The sequence below is a fragment of the Ciconia boyciana genome, chromosome 9 (assembly GCF_034638445.1).
Source record: "Ciconia boyciana chromosome 9, ASM3463844v1, whole genome shotgun sequence".
Lineage (NCBI taxonomy): Eukaryota > Metazoa > Chordata > Aves > Ciconiiformes > Ciconiidae > Ciconia > Ciconia boyciana.
The window spans coordinates 35871119-35880413 of record NC_132942.1 but is presented as its reverse complement, the minus strand read 5'-3'; the positions used below and the strand labels follow the sequence as shown (position 1 = coordinate 35880413).

General features: G+C 43.9%; 1 protein-coding gene and 1 long non-coding RNA gene across 3 annotated transcripts; one reads left to right on the top strand and one right to left on the bottom strand.

The window, feature by feature from the left end:
• The first annotated feature begins 917 nt into the window (after nucleotides 1–917).
• Nucleotides 918–5109, top strand: LOC140656687 (uncharacterized). Its single transcript, XR_012044134.1, has 4 exons — nucleotides 918–1278; nucleotides 1632–1759; nucleotides 3148–3460; nucleotides 4072–5109. It is a non-coding gene; the product is annotated as an uncharacterized lncRNA (long non-coding RNA).
• On the bottom strand, nucleotides 5101–9116 carry CIAO2B (cytosolic iron-sulfur assembly component 2B). Of its 2 annotated transcripts, none has more exons than XM_072872707.1 (5): nucleotides 8806–9116; nucleotides 8625–8704; nucleotides 8169–8258; nucleotides 7600–7645; nucleotides 5101–7048 (listed from the first exon to the last, which is right to left on the bottom strand). In XM_072872707.1, exons 1-5 carry the CDS (start codon nucleotides 8951–8953, stop codon nucleotides 6951–6953), a joined length of 462 nt encoding a protein of 153 aa, XP_072728808.1. In that variant the 5' UTR covers nucleotides 8954–9116; the 3' UTR covers nucleotides 5101–6950. The 2 variants fall into 2 exon arrangements, with proteins under 2 accessions (XP_072728808.1, XP_072728807.1); XM_072872706.1 differs by having other exon boundaries at nucleotides 8133–8258; nucleotides 8806–9107.
• Nucleotides 9117–9295: the final 179 nt, after the last annotated feature.

The window sequence follows — 9295 nt, the reverse complement described above, 5'->3', positions numbered from 1 at the left end:
ATAACAATGCATCGTATACTGTTCCTATTTATTTCTCTCTATCTATTACATATTTGTAAGTTTTTTTACAAAGACTAAAACCCACAAACGATTTTATGGCAGATTTCATTAACCATCATCCTAATTAAAATTGAATGCTTCAAAAATTACCAAGTCAGCTGAAATAAATTGTATCTCAGTTCAGCTGAAACCGTGTCAGCTTTAAAAAAGAGATTTTATGAGTGCAAAAGACATCCTGTTGTATGTACAGTCCATCACTATGCATAGGGACAGAGCTGTTGTGAACGGCAAACACTGATTTTATGCGTGTGAAGGGATTTGGTTAAGTGCAAGCCAAAAAACTGGTGTGATCTAGCAGGTGCAGCGTAGGCATCGATGCCTTGGTGCCCCAGATGAGGGCGATGAACCTGGCAAACAGAAGATGGCGGAGGTGCCAGGCCAGCTTCTGGGTTTTGGGAGGACTCTTTCCAGCCTCGAGAGGCAGCAGGACCTCTGAGATGCTGGATGAAGACATCTTCCCTTGTTTCTCATCCGGGTTTGTGCTGGCCAGGTCTTGGGACAGCCGCCGACCCGTATGAAATTGTAGCACCATCTGCCGGGGTGCCGTTATCAGCCCCTGAGCCACACCGGAATTCACGATCTCAGCTCACGATTTCAGCTATCCCCTCTTTCCCATTTCTCCTCTATTCCCTTTTCTACATCTTGCTAATTTGACAATTTGTCTGTACATGCGAAAACATATTTAACTGGCAGAGCTTTTGAATTTTGTTTCCCAGTCTGGGTGCAGCAGGGCAGCCTGCGTGGCTGGGACAGACTGCGCATGGCAATGGCGGGAGACCTGTGGGCGCCAGGGAAAAAATCTGTCCTGGAGCAGGGCAGTCCCTCTCAAGTTGTCTGTGTCTGTGGGAGCACAGGCTCTGTGCATTGCAGTTTCTGTGCCGAGTAGGTTTTTTTTGGTACAGACCTGAATGTAGCTAATCAGAGACATTACATCACAGTCTTGGCAGCTTTCATGTATGTATTTCCTCTCTTTGGCATGTTGTTTTATTTGTGTATTCCAGAGCCTGTTCTGTGGGATGGCTTCCATTCTTCCCAGCTGGACCAAGGCACGATTCATACCACGTTGTCTCTTTCATCTTGTCATTCTTCATGGCGAAGCAGGAATTGCCCCATTAGGCATGCAAGCCAAAAAAAGACACAATTTATTTGTAGTCTGTGAAAGACTCAAGCAACTTTTAAGAGGATGAAGACTGGATCACAGTAAAACGTCAGAGGAAGGTACACCGTCTTCATAACATCCACAGCAGAGCTCCTGCAGTTTTAAGGATTAGTAGAATATGTTGCAAGTCCTAAACTAGTATGATACATTAACTGATGTGTATACAATTTGCATCTAAGCTATAGTGTTTATTTATTCAGCCATAAAATGCAGAAAACTATTAATTATATGACTTGGTAACTGCATAAGTACATCTCCTGTGGAGTTAAGTGCTTAGACTATAGACGAACTGAAATGTGTACACGCAAATGGCATATGCATTTAAAGTAAGGCAGTTATGATTGAGGTTAAAGCTGATACAATGTTTACTTTTTGTTTGAAAAAATAAATTAACTCTCAATTGTTTTACTAGGAATGGCCCAATATTCTTCTTACCAACAAAAACAAATGTGACAAGACTTCATCACTTCTATGCTAAAAATATAATCCAGCGTATAATTTCAATTAAATCTCTAAGTTTGCAGGATCAGACCCAGAATGGTGAGTTTAAAGGGGAAGAGGAAGAAATTGTTTCAGTAACAGCTCCTGTTTCAAGCTCCTAGTCAATTTTGTCATTAGTAAGAATCATTAATAAAGTAGAATTTGACAGGGTCTTTACATTATTGACTTATGTTTCCAAAAACAATGTCTAAAATGCATTGTTGTGAAAATAAGTCAGTATCAATTTGAAGAGAAACAATTTATGTGACTTGTTCCTAATCATTATTTTCTGTCTACCTCAAAAGTAATTGTGTTTTTTAAAAAGTTGGCTGTAGTGTTAATGAAACTATTTTTCTGATTTTCAGTAATAAAACTAGTTTTGTTCTATTAAAACTGTTAGGAAAAAAATTGGAATCTATTGGCATTTATTGTCTTTCTCTGCAAGCATTTCAGACTACATGGATGATTTATTTGTCACTTCGCAGGGAAAATAAAAAGTATTGCTGCTTAGATACCTTCATAATCCTTAGTCAGAGCATGTGCCAGCTCTTCCATTAGCAAAAGTGTAGAGAAATCAAGCTGCCAGGCATCCTGGGGTTAAGCAAGCTCATGACAATCTACTGAGGTTATTTTGGTCAAAGCCATGTGTGACACATCTGATGGGAACCCAGATGAAACTAATTTGGGTAGATCAGGAAAAAATGTGCTATGATAAACCATCATCTCAAAGTTACAGCAAAATAATGGGGAGGATCACGTCCAGCAGAGAGAGTTTGGCAGTGATGACTTGCCAGTTGCTTGGGTCTTCCTGCTTGGCTCAGCATGGACACAGCTGCTGCCCACACTCTTTGGCCACTGCACTTACGATCTGGCACGGTGTGCATCTCCCTTGGTCAAATTAAAGCATTAGTTTTACGTAAATACTTGTCCTCCTGATCCTCCTGTCTCCTCCTGCTGTTTGTGACTTACCTGCAGTAGGACAGCAAAGGCTTTCTTGTTACCTGCAGCAGCAAGAGGGCAGTAATGGGATGGGCTGCCTAACAGCCCAGCAGGAGAGGGAAGAGGGGAGCCATGCTGTGGCCATGCCTTAGCTACAGGCCCCACATGGGAATCTCCCTTTCAGGCAGCCAGCTTGTAGGGAACAAGGAAACCAGAGGGGTGGGAGATGTCTAGCATATAGTAACAGGACTTATTTCCCCTGCAATTTGGAGGACAAAGCCTCCAGCACCGTAGAAGCTACCTGTTCTCCATGTTGCCACAGACCGAGGCTGGAGGCATCCCCCAGCGAGTGGCAGCACACTGAGGTGTTGTACGCCCCTGCCATTTCCTTCTCTTTCTCTTCCTGTGCCTTCCCAAAGCTCCCAGGCAGCGGTTGCTCCCCATTCCCATGTTATATTTGTTTCACAGACTTGCTGGAAATTAATTTCTGCCCTGTTCTCTCCCTCCAGCCCTGCACTGGGAGCTGAGCTAATGGCAGGAACCAGAGACTGTTTTAACTTCTGTACTAAAAAGGACAGCCTTGGCATCTGAAGCTTGCGAGTGCTGCAACAAGATGCTGAAAAGCAACGAAACTGATGAGACAACTGGCAAGTTACTCAGCGACCCTGAGGAGTGTGTGGAATGAAGCTGGGAGAGCAGGGTTTCCAACCATCCAAACCACCAGGATGTTTTTATCACTGCAGACAGGGCTGCTCCTTTGATCCACAGAAGAAAGCTAAGGAATGGAAATAACCTGCCGCAGGATGCAAAAGCTCTTTACAGGTAGGACATGAAAGAAGAAATGTATGAATTGACAATAAGAAATATGTAAGAAGGTTACAGAATGTGATAGCATGTCTTCTGCAACTACTGAAGTGTGTTGAACAAAATGAGGGTTTGCCACTATTTGTACGTTTTGTAAAAATGTTGTGTATTTTTAGCATTTTGTGGAATGAAAAAAGTTGTATGTGCTTTCTATTAAATGTTGCTGGCAAATGGTTGTGAGACATACCAGCAGACTTAAACAGACAGGTAATAGCCTCCACTTCCCTGGTTCTATTCTCTTTGCTACACTTAACTTTCAATAGTAACATTTGAAAGATTTTGCTATAAACTTTTCTTTTGTTTAGGGAAAAAAGTTGACTGCCACTTGTTCAGTCTGTATTTATGCCAAATAGTGCATTTCGTAAAGGAAGGGAAAGTGGTATAGTTGTCTGCTTGACAGGCTAAAGGGAAATGTTTTTAACAGCTATAAAAAAAAAAACCACATTGTAAAACATGTAGTTTATAAATCAAAGCTCCAGAGGGAGATACTTATCAAAGCACTTTATTGACGTAAACACATCAATCTTAAGCATGGCCAGAAGACTGAAATAATTTTTTTTAACTAACAGTTCCCAGTGTGTGGTACACATCGCTCCACCCAACAAGCACAAGAAATATTGCCATTGAAGTGTGAAGTTCTTCCATGGACAGTTCAGTTGCTGAGCTGCTTCCCTGCCACTCATGAAACCGGGGGATGAAGAGTCTTCAAAAGTTTCAGATTGCTGGTACTAGGCAGCAGACAGTATGGGAGCAGCTGGGAAGAAGTCTGCTTCCTCCCAGGGAGCAGGACTGTGTAGGCAGGCCCAAGTATGCGCAGTGTGGTGGAACCCAAGATGCACAAACTGTGCTGGTCTGCGGGCTCAAACATGCGGCAGGTTACTCTAGTGCACAACACAGCCAGTTGCCCTAGGGAGCTCCTGTTGCAGTGTCTGCAGATTGAGTAGTGAATGCCATTCAGCCACCCCTGGAAGGCTCTGCCCAGAGCCCAGGAATGTGAAACAGATGTCTGCTTCTGGCATTTTTCCTGGACTTGAATGAGGCTGTTTGTATTCAACACAGCTGCTCTAAAGGGTCATAGCTTCTGATGGAATGTGTCCTATTACAAAGCATTCCAGAGGCTAAATTTAGGGGTAGCTTTTTGGAAAAATAAAAGTCTGAAAAGAAATATTTGTAACAAATTAATGTTTTCTTCTACCACCTTATCTCCATACAGCAGGAGCCAGCTAACGATCATTAAAAGGAGGGAACAGAATATTTTTGCTAGAACTGGCAGTATGTTATCATTCAGTGATCTTCAGCAAAGTAACTGCAGTTTGTCCTTACTGTTGCTTCTATCATCTCATAAATATAACATCCCCATCACTTAAAGAAACACACCGGGTCTAAAGTAATAGAATCCTCCATCCCTAAGTAGCAGAAGTCAGACCTTTTCTTTGATATCCCACAACAGAGTCCCTTTACTGAAAAGTCATCCCCCAACTATATACTATAAACAATCTAACCACATACTGTTGCTTCTCTTAAAAGGTAAATGGTGCAAAGCGCACCCCCAGGGTTACTGTGTACAATGTGCTTCATGAGGCAAGTGCCAACATCGCAATAAATTATTTAACAGTATTATTATGTAGTGGTGAAAGCCAAGCAGAGAGATTCAACAAAGCATAATTTACTTATTCCTTCTCTATTTGGAGTGCAGGTTGAAGCAATCTGTTGGCAGCTTAGTCATCCTTCTGTTTTCCCCCTGGCACATATTTGCATTCCTTTCTTCCCCAAAATCTGGGAGGGCAAAATTCATTTTCTATTAGAAAAAAAGCAGGAAACAAAATCAAACCAACCAAGCGTGTTGCCTACAAGCTGCCTGCATACATTGCCATGGTTGAAGTTTCATTTGTGGTGCAAATGTTGGCAATGTCAGAACTAATCAGTCCAGTGATTCAGCAAGACAGGCAGAGAGGAAAGATAGTACTAACAGCTGGGTCATTCTGCACCTTTCCCAATATTAATACTACATAAATATTGTCTTTATTTACAGTTTCATTCATACATCCAAGCAAGTGCTGATCATTGAAAGGATGCTAAGCCAAATAAGGAGATTAATGCTGCTGCAGAGCTGGCTTTCTGTAGAAGCCCTGTGCAAACTGGGTGCCTCACGTCTGAAACGTGAAGATTTGGATTTGTTTCTATCCTATTTTGCTATGTGACTTTAGATGTCACACTTGGATCATCATGGCCTCAAGTTTCCTCAGCTGCTCAACACAGACTAGACTGGACTACTAGGCTGTGGTTTACATAGTGTTCATAAGCTTCACCATTTTTAAAGTAGCATCTGAGACCCTCCAAGAAAAAATACTACTGAAATATAAAGCATTACCATCAAACAGGTGAGCACAATCTACTTTTAAAAAAGTGTATTAGTGACTCTCTGGATAACTGATGACAATGAAGGTAACACTGCATGTGTGCAGGCACCAAAATACCTGATAGGGTTTCTTTAACAGGTTGTTATTTTTCCATGTGGTCCACAATTAGAAACATCTTCTACAAAAGTTCAAATTAATTCTGGAATTCTATGTTAATGAATTTTTCTATTGTCAATTTCTGCCAAAGACAATAGTTTAGTAAATGCCACATTTCTCAGACCAGAAGCATAGGCTAGGTACTATTATTAAATCTCAATATGTTTAAAGCAAAACATGTCATTTAGCTGTCAAACTTTGCCAGGAAAGTCTTTCAGCAGAGGGTAGCTGGACTGTTGGTACTGAAAACTATGAATGACTCTCTCCTATATTGCGGCAGGTGCATGAAAAAACCACCCTATCTCAAAGATACTGTATTTCCTACCACAAGTAATGAGTAATTAAAAATAAATCATGTTTTATACAGGTCTAAAGAGCCCTCCATATGTGGCTAATCCAAGTTAATATAATAAAAACCAAGCAGATGATTTAGAAGTATTTACACTTATTGCTAAAATGTGATACAACTTTGCACACATGAACTTATACAATTTTTGATGTCTGAAGCTAAAATTATATTAGCAGTCCAAAACAGTAATATGAATGTAAAGATTTTAACTGCCAATTAGCTTGGTGTACTTGTAAAGTCCAGTGTGCAAAATCCACTTCTAAAATGCAGTTTATAACTGATTTTGGATAGTGAGAAACCACTTAAAAACAGGTTGAAACAAGTCTTTTTAGAGAAAAATCCTACCTATCCAATGTAAAAGACTAATAAAATGTAAAAGTCAATTTTCATTATATTTTTGTAGCTGCCTGTAAGCTCATTTCCCACATACTATTTTTTGTAGGAGTAATGAAACATTTATTTAAGAAAATCCAAGTGATTTTATTTTGCTCACAGATATATGTATAGTGTAACACTAGCGTCACCACTTATATACAAAATTAGTTTAACATAGCAGAATACCAACGATTTCCTCATGGGGCAATTACGATCGAGCAGACAAACACTGATTCACCACTTCCAGTAAGTGAGAGTTTTCCAAAGCAGCTGCTACACGTTCTTTATCAGCAAGCTGTTTATTAACTGTGCAGAAAAAAACACCACAAGAAACTGGTGAAAACATTGGTATACAATGTCTTTTTTAAAAGCATTTTATGTTGAGACACATAATCACACTGTTGCTATGGTACTCAGGTAGACTAGTAATTCTGCAGATGCTAAGTACACTGCAGAGCTGCAGTCTAAAGTCAAAGCTACCATGTTATCACAAGTTCAACCAGCAAGCTGTTTATAATTCCGCAGCAGGGAGCTACACGTGTAGGTGTAACACGAGAAAAATTTCCCCCCCCAGCCTCTCCCATTTTCCAAGTCCTCCATAACCCAGGCAAATCAATGACTAGTTGAGAGCACAGGTAGCCTGAGGAGATGTTTAAAGTACGGTACAGGACGTATCTAAGTGTCATTATTACACATTCCTGTTCTGTAACATCCCCCAGGAGCTGATGCATGTAAAGTCCCAGATACTAAGCAGCTGCTCTGCAGCTGTGGGAGTCGCTCTCCTCTCTAATTTTCAAAATTTAAAAAAAAAAAAAAAAAAGAAAGAAGACCACACAACAGAGCACTAAAAACCTTACCTGCATGCTCAGAGGCATGTGTTCCTGGTGTTATATGAACATCCAGCTTAAAAAGCATCACAAAAGAAAAAGGGGACAAGTCAACAAAACATTGGAAGCTCAAGTTCAAACTATTTAATAATAAGACAATAACACAAAGAGGGACAAAAAGGACATCCTTGCCAGTTACTGCATATAGAAGAATAAAATAAAGTCTAAAATCACAGAATATTCTGCATTCCCATCTGCTTAAGCCTCCTTCAGACAGCGGGGTGAGGCACCAACCTCTCCTCCTCTCATGCCATAAAGCACTGCAGGTAACTTCCCTCCATAACCCCACTCGCCCTCCACATGACTGTCACAGAACCGTAATTCTGCATCAATGTTTTACTCCACTGCCCTCTCTGGTTCCTGCAGTGTTTCCCCCACCCATAAGATGAAAAAAGCTCTAGTTATTTTTCACTGCAAGTTAGTTAGCTTTTTTTTTTTGGCCCTTTTTTTCTTTTCAAACACAATCCCCCTCTTTTCCTTTCCAGAGCGATTTGACTACTCACCTTAAATCTCTCAGGCAGAGATCTGATCAATTTTACCTTTATGGAGAGGCCGATTAACGTCGCCATGCTGCAGTGAGGAATGGTGGGAGTGAACTCCACTGCCACCGTGCTTTCTGCGTCATTCACCTGTTGAAAACCAAACACTTTCATGTACAAAACTCGCTGCCTTTACCCCAAGCTAGCTGGAGGCATTTTATGTGAAATGCAAGGTGAAGCTGTTTTCTTCACTGACATTTTAAAATACTATGTTTAGCTGCGGTAGGCTGCTATAATAAACCTCTTTGAATGTTAGAAAAAATCAGTTAAGTTAATCAGACGGCGGAGACAGCGCTGCCCTGCAGCACCGCACGCATCTATCGACCGGCAGTCCCGACAGCGGCCCGGGCAGTCCCGACAGCGGCCCGGGCAGTCCCGACAGCGGCCCGGGCAGTCCCGGTCGGGACGGCCGCGCGAGCGGGACGATCAGCGCATCTCAGCGCGGACCTCCCTCACCTTCACTCGCACTTGCTCGACGACATTCAGCTCCTCCAGGGTGAGGGGGTGCTCGGGGTCGTTAATGGAGCGAATGAGATGTTGCCGGGTTAAGGAAAGCGGAGCGGAGCTGCACCGCCCTGCCCTGCGCCGCCGCCCCAGCGGCCCCGGCCCGCCCGCCCCCCGCCTCCCGGCAGGATATCGAAGATCTCCCGGTCGTCGATGGAGTCGGGCAGCTCGTCGTCCTCCTCCCGCGCCGTCACCGGCCGCTCCCCCGAGCGGCGGTAGATGAGAGGGTTGGCGTTCTCCAGCGCCGCCCCGCCGCCCGGGCCCAGGCCCGGGCCCACCATGGCCGCCGCTCAGGCCCTCCCCGTCCCCGCTACCGGGCAGGCGCTGCCGGCGGGGGCACACCGGCGCTGCCGGCGGGGCGGAAGGAGCCCGGACACCGTTCGCTGCCGCACCGGGCGCGGAGGCGGGCACTCGGCGGCGGCGGCGGCGGCGGGCGGGGCCGGGGCGGCTCGGCCGCCTCTTGCCCGCGACAGGATGCGGGCGAGGGGCGGGGCAAGGCTGGCCTGGCGTGATTTGCGGGGAGCGGGTGTCGGGGGGCTCGGGCGGGCTTCAGCGTCGCGTCAGGGCGGTTATGAGGCGGAGGGGGCAGCGGCGCTGAGGGGGCAGCGGCGCTGAGGGGGCAG

What these genes read in the sequence shown, in the direction of transcription:
- CIAO2B (XM_072872706.1), bottom strand. Translation starts at nt 8,953, where the DNA reads ATGGTGGGCCCGGGCCTGGGCCCGGGCGGCGGGGCGGCGCTGGAGAAC. An exon ending in CTCTGCCTGAGAGATTTAAG is followed by an intron (nt 7,646 to 8,132) that starts GTGAGTAGTCAA and finishes ATGCTTTTTAAG; the next exon opens with CTGGATGTTCATATAACACC. An exon ending in ACATGCCTCTGAGCATGCAG is followed by an intron (nt 7,049 to 7,599) that starts GTAAGGTTTTTA and finishes TTTTCTGCACAG; the next exon opens with TTAATAAACAGCTTGCTGAT.